Below are 25,080 nucleotides of genomic sequence, written 5' to 3'. Positions count from 1 at the left end.
CAGAGATAGGCGCCTAATCATGTTTCAGTTGGTGCAAATGGCTGTGCCTAAAGTTAGGCGCAATTCCTGGGCCTAACTTTAAGCACAGTTTATAGAGTAGTGCTTTTTGGCACCATATATATAGAATTTAGCCCTATAGATGCATGATTCTAACACTGCAGAGCCCATAGAACAGAGATGAAGGGGGCTAAAACCAGGCCTAGCTTAAGACTGCCAACTGGATCCAGATGCAGGATAGAGTTGATGCAGGATAGAGTTGATCCAGTCCTGGGTTTATCCCAGGGACTTGTAGTTGATTTTCCCAAACCCTAAGAAGAATTTAAGACTACAGGTCCCAGCATCTATTAGATTGTAAGCTCTTTGAGCAGGGACTGTCTCTCTTTGTTAAATTGTACAGCGCTGCGTAACCCTAGTAGCGCTCTAGAAATGTTTAGTAGTAAATAGTAGTAGTAGTAGTAGCATGTACTGGGGTAAACCCAGGACTGGATCAACCCTATTTGTGACCCGGATTGGCCACTGTAGGAAACAGGATGCTGGGCTTGATAGACCTTTGGTCTGTCCCACTATAGCAATACTTATGTACTTATGTCTTACAAACCTGGATCCAGTCACCCTTACTCTACCTTTTTCTTTTCATGTGGACTATAGATTCATAATTTTCCCCATATGCACTAAAGCAGATGACTCGCAGCCATCTACTAACATTTTTCCTTTCTACTTCTCGCTTATCTGATTTTACTTCAATTCAGAGGTGTTGTTTTTTAATTGCTTGATTGATTGGTCCAACACCTTGCTTTAACTCAGCTACATTCGATGAACCTCCTTGTATTGAACATGGGACTTTGGCCGCAAGCGGCCATACAGAACAAACCTCTCCTTGCTCTGGCGCAGAGAAAAAAAGAAAACAAGCTAGCTAGCTAGCAGGCACGCACGTAACAGCGTAAAACTAGGACTGGATCGGAGAGTCCCTAACACAAACGGAGCCAGCTTGCTAGGTCAGGCCTTCAGATCGATCCGTTCCAGGCTCTGCTTGTGCTGCCTGGGCCCTGAAGGAGGGGGCTGTGCACGGCTTCTGACGCTTTCAGCAGGGAAGCCACGCCCCCGATGCAGAGAGAGAGGCTAAGGAAGGAATGATTTAATTAAGAGGAAGCAGGATCTAGGGCTGCTCCCTCAAAATACGGGGCTGCGAGAAGGAAGGGTGAGGTGCACACCTAGATGCACTGCAGACTCTTCTGAGCCTTGCACAGGTGCCAACTGTGTTCAACCATGATCCTGGGTGTAAGCAGGGGGAAGGGCCTGCCATGTTATTGTCTGCTCTGTGTTGCCTCTTTACTGGCTCATGGATCCCAGTAAGAGTCTGACTGGGAGTGAAAGCAAGCAGCAGGACTGGAAGGGAATTCTTTCTGCTCGTTTTCTGCCTGGGTTTGTAAAAGGGGGGAGGGGCCTGTTTGAGTGGCTCTTTGGACACAGCTTGAACTGCCAGTGAGTGCCCTGTGGAATCCTGGCTCTTTCAGCTTTAGTGCCATGTCTGTGGTGCGGCCCAGTTTCAGCATTGATGATGCCTTTGAAATGTCACTGGAGGAGCGGGAGGACAGTGTGGCTACCGTAACACCACGCTTTGGCACGCTGCACTTTGACCGGAAAGGAAAGGGTGACGATGGCGAGGACAGCGAAAAACAGTCCCGGCTGAAGTACCAGGTGAGTGACAAAGGTTCACATATGCACACATGCATGCATCTAGCATCTCTCATTTGATATGAAACATTTTAGCAATGGTATTAGCTAGCTCGAGCTGTAAACTTACTCCAGATCTACCTGTCATTTTGTGTAACTAACCTTCAAGATATCAAGATACAGGGGAAAACCAGACTCGCATGATTCTCACTTCATTTCTCCCCTCAATACCGGCAGACACTGGGACATACCAGTGGCGTGCTGGTACTGTGCTCTGTGCTTCCTGGAGCTGAGTCACCAGGACTTGCATCCTTACATCTTTACCTATGTCTGCTTTATTGGATGCATGTTCTGAGAGGGGTGCTGTACTATGACCCTGATATACCACTCTCTTGTAGTATTCTGGACTATTGGCGGTGAGAATAACTTAACTGATAATTTATGTTCTCTTTGTTCTAGAATCTGGAGAATGATGAGGACAGTGGCCTACAGATGAATGGAAAAAGCCCTGACAGCCTCAAAATCAAGTGAGTAGTAAGGGGAAGTGTGTTTAAAAATGTGTTAAAGTATGTTACATAGCAAGGATCTCCCCCTCTCCTCCTGGCAGATATGATGGGATGGAAGTGGTGAAAGTGGTGGTCTTTTATCTAGGGCCGTGTTTCCCAAGTCCAGTCCTGGAGTACCCCTTTTCAGTCAGGTTTTCAGGATATCCACAATGAATTTTCATGAACTTGATTTGCATAGGCTGCCTCCATTATATGCAAATCTCTTTCATGCATATTCATTGTGGATATCCTGGAAACTTGACTGGTAAGGGGTACTCCAGGACTAGACTTGGGAAACACTGCTTTAAGGCATCCATGCCAATGTATATTCAATAGCTGGATAGATTGGTAGTTTCCTCTATAGTAACTTCAGAAAAGGAGGGAATGAGGGGAACGGACTAGTGGAGGGAGAGGTGGCGAGGTAGAGAATGCAAGGTTTAATTTTGAACCTTGTCGTGAAAGAATTCAGCAAGGGTCTGAGGAGATAATGAAGGGGGAGGGAGCACCTTGAGGAGAGAGTTCAATGTGGTGAAGAGAAGTCGAGGGTTAGAGCCAAGAGAGTTGGTTAGTTGGATATAATAATCCTGTTTGGCGCGTAAAAGAGCAGATTGGAAGCAGGTCAGCATGAACTTAAAGTGTAAGAAATCAGCAAGGGCCCGAGATTTCCACCAGAGGCGTTTGGCGGAGCGGGTACAGGAACGTAGGTAGCAGATATTAGAAGTCAGCCAAGGTTGGGGTTTTGTACGCCTTATAGGGCGGGTCATCAAAGGTGCAAGAGTGCCTAAGGCAGAGGATAGAGTATTGTTGTAAGAAGAAACAACCTCGTTGACAGATGTGGATGGTGCCACAGTAGAGAGGAGGTTTGAAACATGGGAGGATAGAGATGAAGGGTCAATATCGTGAAGATTCCTAGATAAATTAGATAGGACGGGACTGGGAGGGAGGAGATTTAAGTGTGAAAGTTATAAGATGGTGATCAAAGAGGGGAAGATCAGAGGCAAGGAAACTAGAGGATGAACAGTTGGAGGAGAAGATGAGATCAAGACAGTGACCATTTTGATGAGTGGGGGAGGTGGAGCATAGTTGGAGATTAAAGGAGGATGTTAAAGCGAGTAACTTGGAAATATAAGAGTTGGAAGGATCATTAGCAGGAATATTAAAGTCACCAAGGATGAGAGAGGGGGAGGAAGGATCATGGAAGAAGGGAAGCCAGGCATCAAAGTCACTGAGACAGGATGAAAGGGACTTATCAGAGGGATGATAAATGACCGCTATTCGAAGAGGCAAAGGAGAGAAAAGGCGGATAGAGTGGACTTCAAAGGAGGAAAAATAGTGAGATTGAGGTGGAAGAAGGAGTTGGAGGAGGGAGAGAGAAGTAGTCCAACACCGCCCCCGCGACCAGCAGGGCGAGGAGTATGTGAAAAAAGATAACCGCCATGGCAGAGGGCTGCGACTGAAGCAGAGTCATCAGGGCAGAGCCAGGTTTCTGTTATGGCGAGCAGCTGGAGGTGACGCGAGATAAAAAGGTCCTGGATATAAGGGAGTTCGTTACAGATAGAGCGGGCATTCCATAGGGCGCAAGAGAAGGGCAGAGAAGAGGAGGGGAGTAGGGGAATAGAGATGAGGTTAGAGGTCGCGGTGAGATCTGTAGAGTTGGGATAATAGTTGGTGAGGAGGGCCAGGATTGGGATTGATGTCACCGGCTGAGAGAGAAGGAGTAAAAGAGAGAGTAGGAGAGGTGTGGCCACGAAGGCATCGAAGGCGAGAGGTATTTAGGTGGAATGGGGAAGGCAAAATGGAGGAAAGAAAGAGACTGAGATTAAAAGCCAAGAGGGAGGAAGAGGGTAGGAGAGAAGGTGAGGTAATGAAGTCGATGGATGGGCAGTGAGTTCCTGTAGCGGAGAGAGGTAGGGGGTGAGGGAAAAGATTAGGAAAGGACAGGGCTAGGAAGAGAATGTGAATAGGGGCCATAAACGACTGAGGTACTTTAGCAACTGGGAAGAAAATTAGATGTAAAGAGAAAAATGCTCCGCACGCCGTTAGGCGCGCGGCACCTAGAGCGGAGGCCCTGAGTTGATCGGAGTGGACCTGGGTGTCACCCCGGAGAAGGCTGTAAGGATATGCAGATGAGCTGCAAGTCCTCCACAGCACCTGAAAGGCAGCCGGTGGTAGAGCTGGGCACCTCTCAGCTGAGGAAAGGCTTACCAGGGGTTAGGCTGAAGCCAGCATTCCTCCCCCTGAGGGTCGCCTTCTCCTTTCCGCCTCAAAATGTACCACCTGTTCCTCTGATCCCATTCCCACCCACCTTCTTAATACCATCTCACCTGCTCTTATTCCTTTTATCTGTCACATTCTCAACCTCTCACTTTCCACTGCAACTGTCCCTACTGCCTTTAAACATGCTGTGGTCACACCTCTCCTTAAGAAGCCTTCACTCAACCCTACTAGTCCCCCTAATTACCGACCCATCTCCCTCCTCCCTTTTCTCTCCAAATTACTTGAGCGTGCTGTTCACCACTGCTGCCTTGATTTTCTCTCCTCACATGCTATTCTTGACCCACTACAATCTGGTTTTCGCCCTCTCCACTCAACCGAAACTGCGCTTACTAAAGCCTCCAATGACCTATTACTGGCTAAATCCAGAGGTCTATATTCCATCCTCATTCTTCTTGATCTTTCTGCTGCTTTTGACACTGTCGATCACAGCATACTCCTCACTTGGATTCCAGGGCTCTGTCCTTTCCTGGTTCTCTTCCTACCTCTCCCTCCGCACCTTCAGTGTTCACTCTGGTGGATCCTCTTCTACTTCTATCCCTCTGCCTGTCGGCGTACCTCAGGGTTCTGTTCTTGGTCCCCTCCTCTTTTCTATCTACACTTCTTCCCTTGGTTCATTAATCTCATCCCATGGCTTTTCCTACCATCTCTATGCTGATGACTCCCAAATCTACCTTTCTACCCCTGATATCTCACCTTGCATCCAAACCAAAGTTTCAGTGTGCTTGTCTGACATTGCTGTCTGATGTCTCAACGCTACCTGAAATTAAACATGACCAAAACCGAGCTTCTCATTTTACCCCCCAAACCCACCTCCCCACTCCCCCCATTTTCTATTTCTGTTGATGCCTCTCTCATTCTCCCTGTCTCCTCAGCTCGAAACCTTGGGGTCATCTTTGACTCTTCTCTCTCCTTCTCTGCTCATATCCAGCAGATCGCCAAGACCTGTCGTTTCTTTCTTTACAACATCCATAAAATCCGCCCCTTTCTTTCCAAGCACTGTACCAAAACCCTCATCCACACCCTTGTCACCTCTCGTTTAGACTACTGCAATCTGCTTCTTGCTGGCCTCCCACTTAGTCACCTCTCCCCTCTCCAGTCGGTTCAAAACTCTGCTGCCCGTCTCGTCTTCCGCCAGGGTCGCTTTACTCATACTACCCCTCTCCTCAAGTCGCTTCACTGGCTCCGTATCCGTTTTCGCATCCTGTTCAAACTTCTTCTACTAACCTATAAATGTACTCACTCTGCTGCTCCCCAGTATCTCTCCACATTCGTCCTTCCCTACACCCCTTCCCGTGCACTCCGCTCCATGGATAAATCCTTCTTATCTGTTCCCTTCTCCACTACTGCCAACTCCAGACTTCGCGCCTTCTGTCTCGCTGCACCCTACGCCTGGAATAAACTTCCTGAGCCCCTACGTCTTGCCCCATCCTTGGCCACCTTTAAATCTAGACTGAAAGCCCACCTCTTTAACATTGCTTTTGACGCGTAACCACTCACCTCCACCTACCCTCCTCCTTCCTGTACACATTAATTGATTTGATTTGCTTACTTTATTTTTTGTCTATTAGATTGTAAGCTCTTTGAGCAGGGACTGTCTTTCTTCTATGTTTGTGCAGTGCTGCGTACGCCTTGTAGCGCAATAGAAATGCTAAATAGTAATAGTAGTAGTAGTGGGTGCTCTCCATCCCCAGAGGATACAAGAAAAGGGTGCCTGCTTAATGTTCTATAGTGCTTGTATGAATATACATGCAAAAACAGGTGCCCCCTCCCACTATCCACCAAGTACATTGAGTGACAGGGTTGGGAGGGGCCGGGTGATAAATACTCCCTGTTTCCCTGAGTACATTTGTTTTGGTGCTAGAATTACCTGGGTTGGTGAGGAATGACAGATAACAGAAAAAGCCATCCTTCAACCTGTCCCCCCCCACCCCCCATTTTTTTTTTAACATTGCAGAGACTCTGGGCGATCATCCACACGGAGCTCACAGTGGTCTTTCAGCACTATCAGTAACACAACTCAGCTCTCCTACCGTGAGTGCTTCAGGTAAGATGGGAGCAACTCCACAAGACTGGAAAAGGTTGGTTGTGATCTGTCATCACAAAAACAGTGACAGAGAGGAGGATGGAAATGGCAGACTGGTCAAGGTATCCTTGGTATGGAAATTTCTTGGAGATGCTGCTGAAGGAAAGGGTTGCAAGATCAGAGGCAGGCAACCTGTTTTTACCAGCGGAAGGTGTTGTCAGATGAATCTTTTTGTTTTTTTTTTGGATTGGGCAACTAAACAAATTAGATTGAAGGCACATGCTGAACATGGCTTCCTTGAATTTCAGCAAAGCTTTTTAGAGGGGGGTTTGAATAAACTGAGCAACAGGGTGATGGGCGGAAGTAGAAACTGACTGATAGATGACAGAGGGTGGTGTTGAATGGATTGGTTCTGGAGTTAGTACTGCTTAATATCTCCCTTTTTTAAATTATATATTTCATTTATTCAATGGTAAGTCTTAACAAGAGTAATATATAACAAAATAACATCATATTTTCTATGAACACTTTACTGTAATGGTGTTTTCCAAGTCCATAGACCATTATTAAATTAGACTTGGGGAACATATTTCTGGGATAAGCAGCATAAAATGTTTTGTACTTTTTTGGGATCTTGCCAGGTATTTGTGACCTGGATTGGCCACTGTTGGAAACAGGATGCTGGGCTTGATGGACCTTTGGTCTGTCAATATTTATGTACTTATTATATTTGTAGGCTGTGAGTTGGGACATCAGACAGTAGTAATCCACTCAGTATTGAGAGGTGGTAAAGCAGATTGTCTCCAGAGCTGTGCCAAAACTGTCTTGGCCACTGTAAAAACATGTGTTGCCAAGGAATGTATTTCCTCTGGCTCAGTATCTTTTTAAGTGAGATTGTGGAGGGGTTAGAAGGAAGATATTTTTGTGGACAACCTGAAGATCTGTAACACAGCGAACACCCTGTGGGAGTTGACAAAGTGAGTAGTAATCTAAAAAAGAGCAAAAAAAAAATCCTAAAGAAATGGTCAAATGTTTGTCAGTTAAGCTTTAATTCAGAAAAGTGCAGAGTGATGCATTTGGGGTGCAGAAATCCAAAGGAGCCGTATGCAATAGAGCAGTATTTTCCCAAGTCCAGTCCTGAAGTACCCCTCTCCAGTCAGGTTTTCAGGATATCCACAGTGAATATGCTTGAAAGAGATTTGCATATAATGGAGGCTGTTATGCAAATCAAGTTCATGCATATTCATTGTGGATATCCTGAAAACCTGACTGGCAGGGGGTACCCCCGGACTGGACTTGTGAAATACTGCAATAAAGGGTGAGAGGCTGAAGACACATCTCTTCAACAAAGCCTACAAAGAGAACCCATAACCTTACAAAACTACCTCACCAACCCACCCAGCTATTAAAATCCACTTTCTATCATAACTTGCTTAACACCTTCTCCCTTCCCTTACTTAATCTCTGTATATGACTAATTGTATCTGATATCCTGGAATGACTATGTCATAACAAAACTATGTAAGCCACATTGAACCTGCAAATAGGTGGGAAAATGTGGGATACAAATGCAATAAATAAATAATAATGTGCACAGACCATGAGAGAGACCTCAAATGATGCTATTTGAAGGTGTGATTAGTGTGATAGGGTGGGGACTAGAGCCAGGAAAGACGATGCCCCTTTAATAATATTAATGAACAAATGGGCCTTCCTCAAAGGAAAGGAAACCGTAGAACTAGGGAACATGGTATTGACACTACAAGGAGAGAGACTAGGGGGCATAAGTACATAAGTATTACCATACTGGGAAAGACCAAAGGTCCATCAAGCCCAGCATCCTGTTTCCAACAGTGGCCAATCCAGGTCACAAATACCTGGCAAGAGCCCAAAAAAAGTACAAATCATTTTATACTGCTTATCTCAGAAATAGTGAATTTTCCCCTAGTCCATTTAATAATGGTCTATGGACTTTTCCTTTAGGAAGCCGTTCAAACCTTTTCTAAACTCCACTAAGCTAACCGCCTTTACCACATTCTCTGGCAACGAATTCCAGAGTTTAATTACACGTTGAGTGAAGAAGAATTTTCTCCGATTCGTTTTAAATTTACTACATTGTAGCTTCATCACATGCCCCCTAGTCCTAGTATTTTTGGAAAGCGTAAACAGACGCCTCACATCTACCCATTCAACTCCACTCATTATTTTATAGACCTCTATCATATCTCCCCTCAGCCGCCTTTTCTCCAAGCTGAAGTGCCCTAGCCGCTTTAGCCTTTCCTCATAGGGAGGAAAGGCTTAAGCGGCTAGGGCAACATCAGGAAATATTATTTTCATGGAAAAGCTTGTGAATGCTTGAAATGTTGTCCTGGTAGTGGAGACAAAAACAGTAATGGAATTCCAAAAGGTGTGGGATAAATGAAGAATCCCTATGTGGTGAGAAGATGGTAACCAAGTCGGTAGGGTAACCCATGTGAAATGGTGGTTCAGCTTAAAAGAGCACCAGAATGACTTTATTGTGCATCTGAGAAGACTAGAGGAGGAAGGATAACTTGGATAGAGCAGTGGATACAACCCTAAACGCCTTGTGGAATAGTCTAGATGGGCAGTTTTGGCCTGTATCTTCCGTCATTCACTATGATACCATATGAAATAGACAAGGAGAGACACCACTGAGATATCTTCAGATAAGAGGGAGAATGCGTGTAGAGTCTGAGTGTGTATATTAGTGGTTCCCAAATATGTCCTGTGGGAACTCCGAGTGAGTCAGGTTTTCAGGATATCCACAATGAATATGCATGACAGATTTGCATACAGATCTGTGTTATGAATATTGTGGATATCCAAAACACCTGAGTGACTGGTTTGGGAACCACTGGTGTACATGGTAGAGACAAAACATGGTAATGCAGGGGATCAAGGGTCAGATCCTCCATCTATGCAGGATGGACCTGAATGTCCAGGGGAGATAGTGAACTGAGGTCTGCTGCTATTGTGATGGCTCTTGCTGACCTGAAGGTGGTGCTTAAGCCCTTGGGGATGATCCTCTGAGCCACCCAGATATGCTGATCAAGGACACTGAAGCAGTGGTGTAGCTACAGGTGGGCCTGGGTGGGCACCATGGTGCCTCATTCCCCTCTATTCCTTTCCTCCTTCAGCAGCCTGCCATCTACCCCCTCTCCGAATCCCCCGTCCCCCAGTGTACCCCAAGAGGCGTACCGGCAGCTGCAGCGATTTATCTTTGTGGCCTGCACCAGTCCCCTCAGGCTTCCCTCTGCCGCGCCCTGTCCTTGCTAACATCACTTCCTGTTTCCTCACTGGCAGGATGTGGCAGAGGGAAGCCTGCGGGATCTGGTTCAGGCTGTGATGATGAATTGCTGCGGCCACTGGGGCACCTCTGAAGTACACCAGGGAGGGATGGGGGATTCAAAAAGGGGGCAGATCCCAGTCTTTGGGGGCAGGGGGGTTGAAAAGGACAGAACATGCTGAGCTAAAGGGGGGGAGTGGAAGGGCCCATCCAAAATAGTAGATCTGGCTACGCCAGTTCACTAGAGATCAACTGAGCATGAGTGATAGACAGGTTGAGAGGAACACAGCAAGAACGACATTTAAAAGTTGAAAACGGTGTTGTGTTTTGTTTCCCTGTTTTCACTTCCCATGTTTACAGAAAACTAGTAATGTCATTTAGTATGGGACATCGTTCCTTGGTGGGAGATAGAAGGGGGCATTACAACTAATTTTATTAATATCTTAATTTTTCAATTCTAAACAAAGGCTTCAAACCTGTTAGGAGACAGAAATATTTTAGGAGAGAGACCTCCACGATTTCCCTTTGGCAGCTTTCCTCTTGTTTGAATTCTCACTTTACAGTTTCTGGCCTTGTGTTCTTCATTCATGTGCCTTTGTTCTTTTCTCTTTTCTCCCTGCTTCCGTGGGCCAGCTGGACCCGACACCCCCTCATCCAGAAGAACTGGAAAGTTGTGGTGGCTTCATTCATCCTGCTGCTGCTAGGATTAAGTAAGTGTTAGACCCTACTAGTGCATTATGGAATAAAGAGGTCATAATGTCAGCAGTGAGATCACTGGCCTGCTCTACATCTGTCACCATGCCAGTGGTATTTCCTGTTAAATAAGGGAAGTATGGACCTGCCATTTTATTGCACACGTGCTGAGGAAGGGGCAGGTTTCTGTTAAAACCATGCATTGTACTGCTTATGATGTAATACCATTTGGATTAATTGATTATTAAAGATTCCCGTGTTGGAGTCTTTTTTTTTTTTTTCACTTCTGGGAGACACCCGCAAACTAATTTTTTATTTTCAAACTTCTTAGTAAGGTAATACCTTAATAGCCATTTCATTTTGTATTGAGCTCTCTGGAGTTGATATTAAACTGGTGTGGTGACTGCACTAATTTGTGATAATGCTTTAAATTACAACATGTATGTAATGCTTCTGAATATCCAGATCATGTGGCCATCGTACCACTAAATAGATAATTTTCAAGCCTGCTCTAGCCTCGCCCCATACCCAGCCCAAAGAAAAATGGATAATATCTGGCGGTTGAAGTCACTAATTTAAATATCAGCCAATCCTGTGTCCGTGACTTGGATTTTCTTTGGTTTTTCAGTTCTCGTTCTGGTTGGCGTTGGGTTACTGGTCAATCCATCGCAGGGTAAGTTTGAATGTTTCACTCATGTCTGGTACTTCTCATGGGACATGAAAGGAATGTGGTGATTAAGAATAGGAACAGAGACTGGGGGTGGGAGGGAAGCAGTGGGAGCAGTCTTTGCTAGCAGTCTTTGCTAGTGACCATATAATACATATGAGAAGTTCTGACCCTTGTTTCTGACCTTAAAACTGAACATTTCCTTCCCAAGCAAGACTTCTTTTCTCTTGTCCTCTGGAGCTCACATCTCAAATTGGTTAGTGTAAAACAGTGGTTCTGAACTGGGATGTCAGTGTTGTGAGGACTCAGAAGGTGTGTTACAGGATTGGTGTAGCAGCATACATAGGGTTTTTTTCTGGAACCTCTTTTCCAGGTAGGCATAAGTAAAAATAAAGGCAGTGCAGGATCTTGTGAACCCATTCCCTTGCTTGGCGACTACCAGTCCCACTCCTGATGCTAGAAGTCTGCATCAGAGGGGTCAGTGCTGGAAGATGCTGAGAGTGGACACAGGCAAAGGGTCTTGCAGTAGTCTATGCATGCTCTCAGCATTTGCTGGTCCTGTTCCCTCCAATACTTTCATATTGGCAGCGGAGAAGGTGAAGAGAAGGAAGGTGAGCTGAGCGCAGTGCTGGATAGAGGGGCAAGGGAGCAGAGAGAGATATGATATAGGTGGGGAAGTGAGGAAGAGATGCTGGACAGAGTGGAGACAGGACTCTAGACATGAAGGTGCAAACAGGAGGTAGATGCTGAGTATAGTGGAACGAAGAATGGGAATGGGAGAGAGACGGGGTAGGTAGATGCTGAGTATGGCAGGGGGAAGGATGGGAGAGGGAGAGACAGGTAGGTGCTGAGTATGGCGGGGGGGGGGGGAGGATGGGAATGGGAGAGAGATGGGTAGATGCTGAGTATGGTGGGGGGGGGGGGAGGATAGGGATGGGAGATGTGCTGAGTATGGCAGGGAAAGGATGGAAGCAGGGGAGAGAGGGGGTACATACTGAAAATGTGATTGGCTGAGTAATAAACATAGAGGTAGATATTCAGCTGGTGACGGTGGGCATTTTTTAAAAACTGCTACCAGCTTTATTCCTGAATATTCAATGACGGGCCATATCCGGGCATTGGCATTGAAAACTGGCTGCTTAAACAAGGATAATCTCGTATGTGGTTAACTGTGACGTTCAGCACTTCCATTACATCCCCAGAATCAGTCCAGACAAATGAGTTGTGACCTTCTGCCAGCAGGTGGAGATGGAGAACTCTAATGAGCTGTGCCTCATAAGGTCCTGTGCATAGTAGCCAAGCCAGTATTCTCTATCTCCAGCAGGCGGGATAGCAGCTCCTGTGCAGTGTGGTGACTTCTGTGTGGCCTTCTGCCCTGCTTGCAGGTTCAGCAGAATTTGGGGTTGAGAATACCCTGTGCCTCAGTGTAAACCTAGTGGTCTAGGTCCCTCCCTGCTTCGCCGTTGCCACATTCTACCTCTCTGTCTTTGTTTTTTCTTTATCTCCTGCCTCTATCTTAAAAAAAAAAAAAAGCAGCCACTGCGGTTCTTTTTGAGAGTGCTTGTGCTATGGGAAGATTGTGGGGCTTCAGTGCCTTGGAGGTCATGAGATTGGCTGTTTCTGTGAGTATATTTTTTATTCCTATGTTTGTTTATTTGTATACATTAGTTGTTTTTATATATATGTAAACAGTTCTGTTTTGCAGTTGCAAGAAGATACAGTATATAAATTAACATAAATAAAATAAATAAAATTCACTACTAGTAAAAAAGGCCCGTTTCTTAACGCAATGAAACGGGCGCTAGCAATGTAATGAGTTCCTGCCATTAATGTTTCCACGGTTGTATTCTGAATATAATTGTTGTTTACATGTGTAAGATTTCTTTATATACAATATTTTTTGTGTAAACTGTGTTACAATGTGGTAAAAGTTTTCCTTGTTCAGGCCCTTCAATCAGTTTAACAATCACATCAGAAGAGCTCCTTACTCGTGAGAATGCAACATACAATGCCCATGTGAGAGACTGAGAGTGACAGTGTGTTTTACAGACAGTGTAAGAGAGAGATACACAGAGTGTCTTGTGTGTGTGAGTGACAAAGTGATTAAATGTTTGTCTTCCCTTCCGTTCTGTGCACTTGCCTCCACTGATGTTTGTACCTCCCTGTATATGATTGTTTGTTAGCGATTCAATCCACTCCACTTTCCTCATCCAAGTTCCGTTCTGTCTGATTGGTTCTTCCTTCCTGTGATGTCACATTTGTTTGCTTGGCAACTATGCAGCGTTCCGTTTCCTTGACGTGAGGGCGGGTAGTGCCACGGAGTCAGCTTCAGAATGTTGGAGGTGCTTTTTATTATATAGGATGTCTGAGCCCATTAAGTTTTGTGCATGCTGTGGGGTAAGCTCTCGATCTGTTGATTTGCCGCTGTTACATAATGTTGCTGTCAGTACTCCTTGTCTCTGGGAGTTCAGACGGGCCCCACTCCAGTGGTTGTTTTGTCGGGCTCAGTGGCTCCTGCGCGCCACGATGCTTCAGTGGACATTTTGTCAGCAGGTACTTCGCCCGGTACTGTGTCTCGGGATGTTGGTTTTGCAGTGGTAGAAGTCTGTGCCCTGCTGTTTTCACCTGAATTTGTTTTTTTATTACATCAGGTATTTTTATTAAGTCGGCTCAAACGGGCTCTGCTTCTCCCTTTCACATTACTTCTGAGGAACAGCTTCCTAAGAAACGAAAACTTTGTTTCACAGGATTTAGAGGATGTTCCTCATTTGGACTCAAAGGAAGTTTTATCTGGGGATTCTGACCGTTCTAGTTCTGCTAATGTCCCTGACTTGGTGGGGGGGGGGGGGGGGGGTGATGATCCTACTTGTAGCTGGGTTGTTTTTGAGGGCGGAGTTGCCTCTGTTGATCACAAAATCTATGGAGGCTTTAAGCGTTTCTTCTACTGCTTCTCAATCCTTTGATCTTGCTCCCTCTTTTATGTCAGGTACTAAGAGACCTGCATCTTTCCATATTCATGAGACTATGCGGGAGCTTATTACATCTCAGTGAGATACCCCTGATTCTAACCTCCGGGTGGATCGCACCAAATTATATCCCCTTCTGCCATCTGATTTGGAGCAGTTTACTCTGCCTAAGGTGGATACCTTTATCACAATGGTTACTAAGCGTACCACTATCCCCGCTGAAGGTGGCATTGCATTAAAGGATATTCATGACCACAAGCTTGAGGCTTCCTTGAAGCTTGCCTTTCAAATGGCTGCGTTAAATTCTCAGGCAGCAATTTCTTCTTTTGTGGCCAGGGCTTCATGAATTGTCCACATTGGACTCACCTCCAGACTTTCTCCCTTCAATTGAGGCGGGGTTGTCCTATCTGTCAGACGTTCTGTATTCTTCAAGCGTCAGCAAAGGTTATGGCCTTGACTGTTTCAGTATGACACTGGCTGTGGTTGAGACATTGGGTCGCTGATGTGGCATCCAAATCTTGCTTTTCGGGGAAAACTACTCTTTGATGCGGATTTGTAGAATATTGTTAAAGACCTTGGAGATTCCAAGGTCCAGCAGCTACCCGAAGACAAGCCTAAGCCTCATCTCTGGGCAGCTAAGGCTTGTTTTCAAGAAGCATGGAGGTATAGACCAGGGAAGGCTAGTACTTCCTCTCAAAAACCTCGCTTCCTCACTCAGTCTCCCTTTCGAGGGGGCAAGAAGTCCTCCATTACCTCTAGAATCTCTCCTTTGCAGCCCTCGTAATGACAGGGTCAAGGTTCACTCTTTGTACATAGGCGGACATCTTTCTCGCTTTTACAAGGAGTGGAGTACCATTGCTGCAGACCAGTGGGTCCTAGATATCATTCTCCTTGGCTACAAGCTAGAATTTTCCAAGCCACTTGCAGATCTTTTTTTGCTGTCCCCTTGTGGCAGCTCTGCAAAGAGTCGGGGCAGTGCTAATTACCTTGGCATCTTTAATGTGACTGGAGGCCATTCAGCCCATTTCTCTGGCAGAGAGAGGCATAGGTTGATATTCCATCTTTTTTGTCATCCCAAAGAAAGAAGACTCTTGTTTTGCCCTGTTCTGAATTTCAGAGGGGTGAACAAGTGCTTGAGTGCTACACTTCCGCATGGAGATTCTTTGGTCTGTAATAGCCTTGGTCAAGCCAGGCAAATTTCTCACCTCATTGGAATTTGGACCTCAGAGGCTTATCTTCATATCCTGATTTGCCCTCCTCCGGTTTGTGTGCATGGGAGTTCACTATCAATTCACGGCCATGCCTTTTGGCCTCGCCATTGCGCCTCACACACTTTCCAATATTATGGTGGTGGTAGCAGCCTTTCTTCTCAGACAGGGGATCCAGGTCCATCCTTACCTGGACGATTGGCTGATTTGGGCACCTTCTTATCAAGAGAGCCTATACAGTTCTGGCTCTTCCTTCTGCATTGGGTCGAGTGGTGAATTACAGCGAGTCATCTCACCTCCACCCAGACCCTGGAATTTCTGGGGGTAATCTTCGATACCACTGCGGGGAAGATTTTTCTTCCTCTGCATCGTCAGCTCAAGCTCAAACGACAAATTATCAGGCTTCCTTCTCTTCCCTGCTCGCGGGCTTGGGATTTTGCTCAGATTCTCGGTTCTATGGTGACCTTGGATGTTCTGCCTTGAGGTGAAATTCCATTTGCGGCCCCTACAGTCTTCCCTGTTGAACCAGTGGTCTCTGGTCTTGGAAAAGTACGACCAGTTGCTGCCATGGACACCTCAAGTCAGATGGAGTCTGATTGGTGGCTTCTTCCTGTGCACACTCAGGTGGGGGTTGCCCTTACAGACTCCCAGTTGGTGTGTTCTCACCTCCGATGCCAACCTCTTTGAGTGGGGAGCCCATTATTTCCACCATTCTGGCAGGGCCACTGGTCGAGAGTAGAGGCTTCCTGGTCCATCAACAGATTGCAACTTCGAGCTGTCCAGAAAACTCTATTGGCCTTTGCGCCTCTTCTTTGTGGGAGACCGGATAATGTGACAGCATGTCTTACATCAACAGACAAGGGGGAACAAAGAGTGTGTCCCTAGCCCAGGAGGCGCGTCTTCTTTTTCAGTGGTCGGAATTGAACATTCCAATAATTTCAGCATCCCACATTTGTGGGTTCAGTGAACTTGCAAGTGGATTTCCTCAGCAGGATGTCTGTGGACGCGGGAGAATGTCAACTATCAAAGACTGCATTTCGCTTCATTTCCATACAGTGGGACCTTCCGGTTATGGACCTCATGGCATCCATACTCAATGCGTAGGTCCACTTTTCTACAGGGAAAAGGACTCCCTGGGAATGGATGCCCTAGTCCAACCTTGGTTGTCAGATGGCCTCCTTTACATGTTTCCTCCATGGTCTCTTGTGGGAAGGACGTTGCACAGGATTGCTCGTCATCCCGGGAAGATTGTTCTTGTAGCTGCGGACTGGCCCAAGTGTCCTTGGTATGCTGACCTCAACCATCTTCAAATTGCTCCTCACTTGGTTCTTGCTCCACAGATGGGCTTGTTGCACCAAGGTCCAGTGCTTATGGAGGATCCCTCCCGCTTTGGTCTTACAGCCTGGCTTTTGAGAGGGCACAATTGAGGAAGAAGGGTTACACGGATGATGTTATTACTACATTGCTGCAAGAACGAAAGTGATCCACTTCTTCTGCTAGAGTGTGGGGAACTTTTGAGAGCTGGTCTACACAGAGTGGTTTTTCTTCATTTTGTGCTTCCTTGTCTCAAATTTTATCCTTCCTTTAGGAGGGATTCAATAAAGGCTTGGCTCTCAATTTGCTTATGTAGTAACATGGTAAATGACAGCAGATAAAGACCTGTAAGGTTCATCCAATCTGCCCAATAAGATAAACTCATTGTACATGGTATGCGATACTTTATATGTATACCCGAGTTTGATTTGTCCTTGCCATTCTCAGGACACAGACCGTAGAAGTCTGCCCAGCACTGTTCTTGTACTAAACATTCTGAAGCTAACATCGAAGCCTCTTAAAATTTATTTATTTATTTATTGCATTTGTACCCCACATTATCCCACCTTTTTGCAGGCTCAATGTGGCCCATCCCTATCTATTCAGTCATGATCAGGGCATAGACCATAGAAGTCTGCTCAGCACTGGTTTTGCTTCCCAATTACTGTTTTGCCACCCAGTCTCCGCTAAACAGGATTTTTTTGTGTTTATCCCACGCATGTTTGAATTCCGTTACCGTTTTCATCTCCACCACCTCCTGCTTAAGGTTCAGGTGGCAGCATTGGCGTGCTATCGAGGCAAAATTCAGAATGCCTCGTTGACTCCTTATCCTGATATTGTGCAGCTCCTTTAAAGGAGTTGTGTCCCCTCTCTCCGCAATATGTGTCCTTGGTGGAGTCTTCAAGTGGTTCTTAAGGCTCAAGTGGTTCTTAAGGCTCTTCAGTCAGCTCCCTTTGAGCCCCTTCATTTGGCAACTATCAAAGATCTTACTTTAAAGGCAGTTTTTCTGGTTGCCATTTCATCGGCGTGGAGAGTTTCAGAGCTTTAGGCTCTCTTGCAGGATCCCTTTCTCCACTTTTCTGATTTGGGGGATTTCGATACAGACAATTCTGTCCTTTTTGCTGAAGATTGTATCTCCTTTTCATGTCAGTCAGACTGTTTCTTCCTTCTTTTTCCAGGGAAGTCTATTCTGCAGAATACACTTCTCTGAGGCCATTGGATGTGAAGCGTGTCCTTATGCACTATCTTGCTGCTACCAACAATTTCAGGAGTTCTGATTATCTTTTTATCCTCTTTGCCGGACCCCAGAAGGGTCTACCAGCCTCCAAAGCAACAGTGGCTTGATGGCTTAAGGAGGCTATTTCTTCTGCTTACATTCTGAGGGTTAAATCTGCTCCTGTACATGTTAAGGTCTTTGGCAACTTCTTTGGCAGAGTCTAGGGCGATTTCGTTGGCAGAAATGTAGGTCAGCAACGTGGTCTTCTTCTCATTCATTTGTTAATCATTACCGTCTGGATGTGTCTGCTCCAGTGGTTGCTTCTTTCGGGGCCACGGTTCTTGCTGCAGGGATATCGCAGTCCCTTCCTTCTTAAGGATTGCTTTTGTGCATCCCATTTGTCTGGACTGATCCTTGGGGCATAGTGGAAGGAAAAATCAGTTAACTGCCTGATAAATTTCTTTTCTTTAGTCCCAAAGGATCAGTCCAGAACCCGCCCTTGTATGATGATTTTTTTTTTTGACGTTCTATGAAATTTTGTGTGTTTGTTTTCTGGTTCCGTTATTTCTAAAGCACAAGTTTTGCCCTGTATTTCATGGTTATTTTTCTAGCTAGAGGCTGAAGTTTTTTTTCTCTGTAAGTTCCCTCTTTCACTGCTTTGTTATCGAATACTGGCTTGTTTGCTATGCACATGACCTTATAAGGCACAACTCATTAGTGTTCTCTATCTCCACTTGCTGGCAGATGGTCACAACCCATTTGTCTGGATGGATTCTTTGGGACTAAAGGAAAGAAAATTATCAGGTAATTAACTAATTTTCTTTAACTGCCTGTGACACTGCATAAAGATAGGACCAGTACTTTTTTTTTGTGCCGGTACGAGCCGGTACAGCGGGCCGGCACCTTTTTTTGTGAGGTCTGGCTCACCTGCCTGCTCCCTTCCGTTCGTGCACCCGTGCTCCCTGCTTTCATATCTTTAATTTACCCGAAGTCATGGCGAACTGGCAGTAAAAGCAGCAGGCAGGCACTGGCAGGCAGGTTCGCCTCCTCGTCGCTTCCCTTCCCTCTCAGTACGTCCCGCCTTCCTCTGATGTAATTTCCTTTCCACGAGGGCAGGACGCGCTGAGAGGGAAGGGAAGTGACGAGGAGGCGAGCCTGCCTGCTGCTTTTACTGCCAGTTCACCGCAACTTCAGGTAAACTAAATATTTCAAGGCAGGGAGCATGGGTGCACGAACAGAAAGTCAGGGAGCTGAGGGAGGGCGGCGGGGGGGGGGGGGGGCGGGTTTGAACGAATCGCTGGACATGGAGGGGAGGAGACTCGCTGGACATGGATTTGAGGGGAAGGCAGGGAAGAGAGAATTGCTGGAAATGGAGGGGAGGGCAGGGGAGAGAAGAATTGCTGGACATGGATGGGATGGGAGGGCAGGGAAGAGAGAATTGCTGGATATGGGTGGAAGGGGAGGGCAGGGGAGAGAGGAGAATCGCTGGACATGGATGGTAGGGCAGGGGAGAAGAGAATCGCTGGACATGGATGGAAGGGGAGGACAGGGGGAGGAGGAGAATTGCTGGACATGGATGAGTGGGGAGGGCAGGGGAGAGAGGAGAATCGCTGGACATGGAGGGGAGGGCAGGGGAGAGGAGAATCGCTGGACATGGATGGCAGGGGAGGACAGGGCAGAGGAGAATCACTGGACATGGATGAGAGGGGAGGGCAGGGGAGAGAGGAGACATGCTGGATATGGTTGGGACGGGAGGGCAGGGAAGAGAGAATTGCCGGACATGGATGGGAGGGGAGGGAAGGGGCGGAAGGAGAATCGCTGGACTTGGATGGCAGGGGAGGATGGGGCAGAAGAGAATCGCTGCACATGGATGAGAGAGGGGAGGGAGGAGACATACTAGACATGGAGGGGAGGTCAGCGAAGAGAGATTTGCTGGACATGGAAGGGGAGGGCAGGGGAGAGAGGAGAATCGATGGACATGGGAGGGGAGGGCAGGGGAGAGAAGAGACATGCTGGATATGGATGGCGGGGAGGAAAGACAGGAAGGAGATGCACATGGATGGGAGGGGAGAGAGGAGAAATGCTGGACTTGGATGGAGGAGAGGGGAGAGAGAATTATTGCTTTATATGGATACAGGGGAGGGAAGAGAGAAGAGAAATGCTGGACATGGATGGAGGGAAGGAAAGAAAAAAGAAGAAGATACACCTGGATGGAGATGAGGGAAAGGGAAGAGAGGAGAAAAACTGCACATGGATGGAGAAAATAGGCAAAAGCTGGATTCATGTTATACCTCCTCCAGTCAATTCCAGGGAGGAGGACCCAGCTTTTACTTATGGATGTAGGGTAAGAAATGAAGAAGAAAAGAGGAAAGTAAAGAAATAAATGGAAAGGAAGCCCTGGAAACAGAGTTAAGAGAACAGATAGAGAGCAGCAGAATCAGAGACTGGGACCAATATAGATAGAAAAACAAAGTCACCAGACAACAAAGGTAGAAAAAAATCATTTTATTTTCATTTTAGTGTTTGGAATATGTCCAATTTGAGAAGTTACATCTGCTGTCTTATTTTGCACTGGGTATACTGGAGCTGTAACAACTTACAGAAATTATTTATAATGAAAAAAAAACATTTTTTTCTCCTATACTAGTATAATATTTTCAATGATGTCTGTTTATATGCGACATGGCTAGTATAAGGGGTGTGGCTATAATAGGGGTGGAGCCATATGTGGTGATCCCGCCCATAATGAGTACCGGCACCTTTTTTACTACAAAAAAAAGCACCGGATAGGACTGACTTTTATGTGGTCCAATTTAACTGCTAAACTTAGAAGTTAAGTGCTTAATATTAGCATTTAACCCACAAAAGTGCAGACTCCTCCTCCTGACTGCCCGCAAAATAGTTGGCTTTGAGTTTAGCAGTCTGTGGTGTTATTTAGCGGCACTAACAGGGTAAATGCCTTGAATGTGAGTGGATAGCCCCACACAAGCCATTTAACCAATAAGCTTTTTTTTTTGTCCAGTTAAATTGCTTTGAATATCGACCTCTGTGCAGGTTTTCCATGCCTAAACGATCCTGATATTGTAGAACACTCACATGTGAAGCTGTAGTAAAAGGGGAGAGCCAGTCTTGTGACAGCAGCTGCAGTATTTGAGGGGTAGGGTGAGGGAACTGGTACAGCAAGATAAGATTCAAGTTAATTTATTCTAGCTTTGATATAGAGCCAATTAGATTTACCTTTTGGCGATTTACAAAACTGAAATTTTAAATAAGTAATAAAAGGGAACAATTAGTCATGAAAGGGAGAAGAGACGCTATGACACTGTGTCTTTAGCTTCAGCCGCTCCGTATTGTGTTAAAGAGTTTGGAGAAAATTGCTACCTTAAAGTAAATGAATTACCAGAATGTGGCTAATGCTTGAAAAGATTGAAATCCTTTAGGAATTAATGTGGATTATTGGGTACTTACCTAATGTGCTTTTTGCACTCTGTAGGTGTCTCCAGTGCCATCTGTTTTGTGCCAGGGTTCTTACTACTCATCCCAGGAGGTAAGATGTACAGTCAGTTCACAAGGGCATCGGGTCGCTGTTGGAACAGAGCTGGGTTCCGGGAATGGAAGACTGAGTGAACATGACTTTCAAGTGCACCAAGGAGGCCCGCAAGCCTTAACTCGTTTCTTATCTTATTACCAACTTCACACCCAAAGATGAAGTGCAGATGCTCTCTCTGTGGAATGCCAGTATTCTTGCTGGCAGGCAGTGTAGAAAAGCAGGAAACATTCAGGCAGCCATGACAGTATTATCCTCACAAGATGGTTCCTGGCCTAGTCATAGGTCTCAGTTGCACAAAAGGTGATACACCAGGGACACCCCTACAGCAAGATTGTGGAATTTTGTAATGGTGAACTGTGTTTTTGAGAGGGTTTGAGGTAGCAGAGGACTGTTAGAAGCTGTATTTTGATTTGCCTATATTTTTTCTCTTGACAGTGTATCATGTAATATTTATATACTGTGCTGTGAAAGGCCGGAAGGGGTTCCAGTTCTTCTACCTGCCTTACTTTGAAAAATGACCTTTGGAAGCTGTGAAGAGATCTCTCCTCCCCATCTTCCTCCCATCTCCCTGCTGTGGGACTCTGTGTTGTCTGTGGATAGAGACATAGGTGGACCCTCTCTCTCTCTTTTCTATTCTGAAGGTCCCACAGCCTCAACTGAAGCAAGCTGTATTGTGGCTCTTTGGTTCTTGGTGCGGCCTGCGTTGAATAAGCCATCTTTTCTTGGAAATTGGGTCCTGAGCTGTAGCGTCCTGTTCTTTTTTCACCCAGGTACCTCATTTCCCAGCTTTTGTGGGTAAGAAGACAACTGAGATGACAAAGTAGTCAAAGCTGTTTTCCGTTCCCAGACTCTAAGGAAGTTTTTAGTGCCTCTGCAAAGTAATTCAGTTATGAATCAATGTTTGCAAATGTATCTCCTCCACATTCCCAGAATAAGCTTGTACCGTTTCTGAGGAAGGGGGACTTTTGTCAGGTTGAAGAGATTCAAGCATCTTGACCGAACAATCGTAAACTAGCTGAGGGGTGATGCCACTGAATTTTATGGTGTTAACTGACATGGATAAGGCAGTGACTGCCTTAGGATGAAGGTCTTTTTTTTGTGTAAAGAGAGGGGAGGTAGAAAAGGGATGCAAGTCTCCAGGTTTCTTCTCTTTCTCCCTCTCTGCATCGTCACTGGCTTCACTATACTGGAAGAGCTTTTTCTGATGCAAATTGACTAAATAATACTACACACTACGGAGTAACTCTACGTACTGAGCAAGAACTGCCCTATTCTGCAAGCTGTGAAAGTGCCTGCTCTGCAAAATGGATTTACAAGAACGCCACTTTAAATGTATATTCATACAAAGGAAGCCACTTTAATACATATCTCTTTTTACTATTGTGTAGTTTTATCCCCTGTCTCGATACCTCTGCTGTCTTTTGTCAGCCGTAGAGGCAGGATCTATCGTAAGTTTTGCAGGACACACAACAGATTTATGTCAGAAGGAGTTTCCTGTAGCAAATGTCTGTCTCTGGCCGTCATGAGCTCATGTCCTGCCTGAATGGAATCTCTCTTGTCTTAGCAGGCGTATAGTTACATTCTCTGCAGGGTCAGTGCTATTTTGGTTTTCCTTTCATGTACATATAGGCCCCTGAGCCCTTGGGAAAGAAAGATGCATGAACAGACTGTTGAATGAGGACTTATCTAAATTTTATTGTGCACTAATGTCATGTTTACTTTGCAGAGTGTTATGAGCAAAGCTTGGCTGCTGAGGAATCTGTGTTTGTGAACATTACAGTTTAATCTGGCCTTGAACCAGATATAGCATAAAAGATAACTGCAGCCATTTTTGCCTGTTAAAAGACAGAATTCCTGGTGCCTTACCAAACAACTAAAATTGAGAACGTTGCTAGCAAATTAGGTTGTGTTCTTTACACCTTCCCTGATGTGCCTTGTAAGGGAAGGAGAGAGACCAGTTCCTCAAAGCTAATCCTGTCTCTAAGTCCTAGGCCAATTTTGAGCCCCTTCCACCCCCACCCCACCCCACCCTGGAGGGCCAATCTGGTCAGTGCACTCTGCTGTCCTATTGATCCGTGAGGAGTAGGTTTAAAGAGTGAACAGGAATGGAGAAGAGAAACCCTCAAAAAAAGTTATAGCTGTCATCAAGTTTGTGTTTTTGGATAACACAGATTAGCAAATCTGAATTCTGCAGTGGGGAAAACCTAGGTGCAATTGAAAAAGCATTATCCTGGCTTTAGTTGGTCGTGCACTTAATCATGACGGGAATGAAACTCATTCTTAAGCCAGGATTCTTCCTGTGTTTTCTTTCATCCCCTTGCTGGAAGAGTTCAGAACAGGCAGCACACTTTAGAAAAGGATGTTGCAGTGACCTTTAGTTATTGATGGGCCGATGATCAGAAGCAAATGCAGGCGCTAGAGGCTGTTAGTGCCATACTATCGCCTGCGTTTGCTACTGCCTCATGATCAGAGCCCCCGAGCATGTGAAACAATGCGCTAGCGGGCTCTAAATGCAACTAGCATACAAATGCATGGAAAACAAGGCTCGTAGCGCAAGTATCATGCTAAACCTATTCATCCCCAATGATCAGCGACTAGTGCACCAAAGATTGGCTCGCCGGCCACAGCAAACCCTGCGCCAGCTCTGAGCTGGTGTTATGGTTTGCAGATCATTGGGGAGGAATGATAAGCCCTGTCCAGCATGCATTTGTATGATAGGAGGCCCCCCATTACTCTCAATTCAGCAGCCTCCACGGGAACCCCTCCCCCCTCCCCCAGCAACAGGGGGCTTGAGGGCCGGTGGACCTCCGGTCCCCCCCCCCCCCCAACAGGTTCATGGAGATCCAGTGGGTCTCCAGCCCCCCTAACCCCTCCCCCCAGCAATCCTCAGATGTACCTGGTGGCCCAGTGGACCGCGGGTCAATCCCCCTCCCCCCCATACCTTCAGTTGGAGGAGGGAGGTGGCCACCTTCCTCTTCCATTGGCGCCGCCTGGAAAATGGCGGCGCCCAGCCCTGCCCAGTGCATCCTGGGATGTGCTGGGCAGGGCTTCACATGCTCCAACTGAAGGTAGGGGGTGGAGAAGGGCCGCTAGACCACCAGGTAGGGGGGATTGACCCGCGGCCCACTTGGCCACCAGGGACATCTGAGGGATGTTAGGTGGGGGGGGGGGGGGCTGGAGACCCACCAGATTTCCAGCCCCCCTCTCACTTGTGTCGGGGGGGAAGGGGTTGGAGGGACTGGCCCCCGTTTCTCTTGGCTCGGGACAGGAGTAGTTTGGGTCTGGTGGTCCATGGACCTCCAGCCCCTGTGTTTGACAGGTCTGTGCTTTTGATAGCACGGACCTGTCGAACAAGTGCAGGAGGATGCGCTCGGGGTCAATTCTTCCACGCTTACCATGATCAGAGAGAATTGTTTGCTAAAATTTGCATGCAATTATCTCTGATCATAGGTGCGGTAAAGCCCCACGCTGATCCAGTGCTATTTTTAGAGCGCTGTTTAGAACAGCGCGGGGCTTTTGATCATCCGCCCATGAGTATGCTCTGATGTTCTCTCAAGGCTGCGTTTTCAGTAGGGGACAATCTTCCATGGGCTGTAGTTTGGTCATGGTACAATGCTAAGAGCTCCTGGCCATAGCAGAG

At 46.3% G+C, this 25,080-nt stretch overlaps 1 protein-coding gene across 1 annotated transcript; it reads left to right on the top strand.

The window, feature by feature from the left end:
- The first annotated feature begins 1,088 nt into the window (after positions 1 to 1,088).
- Positions 1,089 to 24,256, top strand: TMEM134 (transmembrane protein 134). Its single transcript, XM_030185914.1, has 7 exons — positions 1,089 to 1,698; positions 2,134 to 2,201; positions 6,451 to 6,540; positions 10,460 to 10,536; positions 11,148 to 11,192; positions 21,384 to 21,437; positions 21,876 to 24,256. Exons 1-7 carry the CDS (start codon positions 1,525 to 1,527, stop codon positions 21,956 to 21,958), a joined length of 591 nt encoding a protein of 196 aa, XP_030041774.1. The 5' UTR covers positions 1,089 to 1,524; the 3' UTR covers positions 21,959 to 24,256.
- Positions 24,257 to 25,080: the final 824 nt, after the last annotated feature.

Source organism: Microcaecilia unicolor, chromosome 1 (assembly GCF_901765095.1).
Source record: "Microcaecilia unicolor chromosome 1, aMicUni1.1, whole genome shotgun sequence".
NCBI lineage: Eukaryota > Metazoa > Chordata > Amphibia > Gymnophiona > Siphonopidae > Microcaecilia > Microcaecilia unicolor.
The sequence above is the reverse complement of the archived record's forward strand: the minus strand, read 5'-3'. Positions and strand labels throughout refer to the sequence as shown.

Excerpts from the sequence above, each read along its gene's own strand:
- TMEM134 (XM_030185914.1), top strand. The coding sequence starts at position 1,525 with ATGTCTGTGGTGCGGCCCAGTTTCAGCATTGATGATGCCTTTGAAATG. Across the intron at positions 6,541-10,459 it reads TCCTACCGTGAGTGCTTCAG|CTGGACCCGACACCCCCTCA; the intron begins GTAAGATGGGAG and ends TCCGTGGGCCAG. Across the intron at positions 11,193-21,383 it reads ACTGGTCAATCCATCGCAGG|GTGTCTCCAGTGCCATCTGT; the intron begins GTAAGTTTGAAT and ends TGCACTCTGTAG.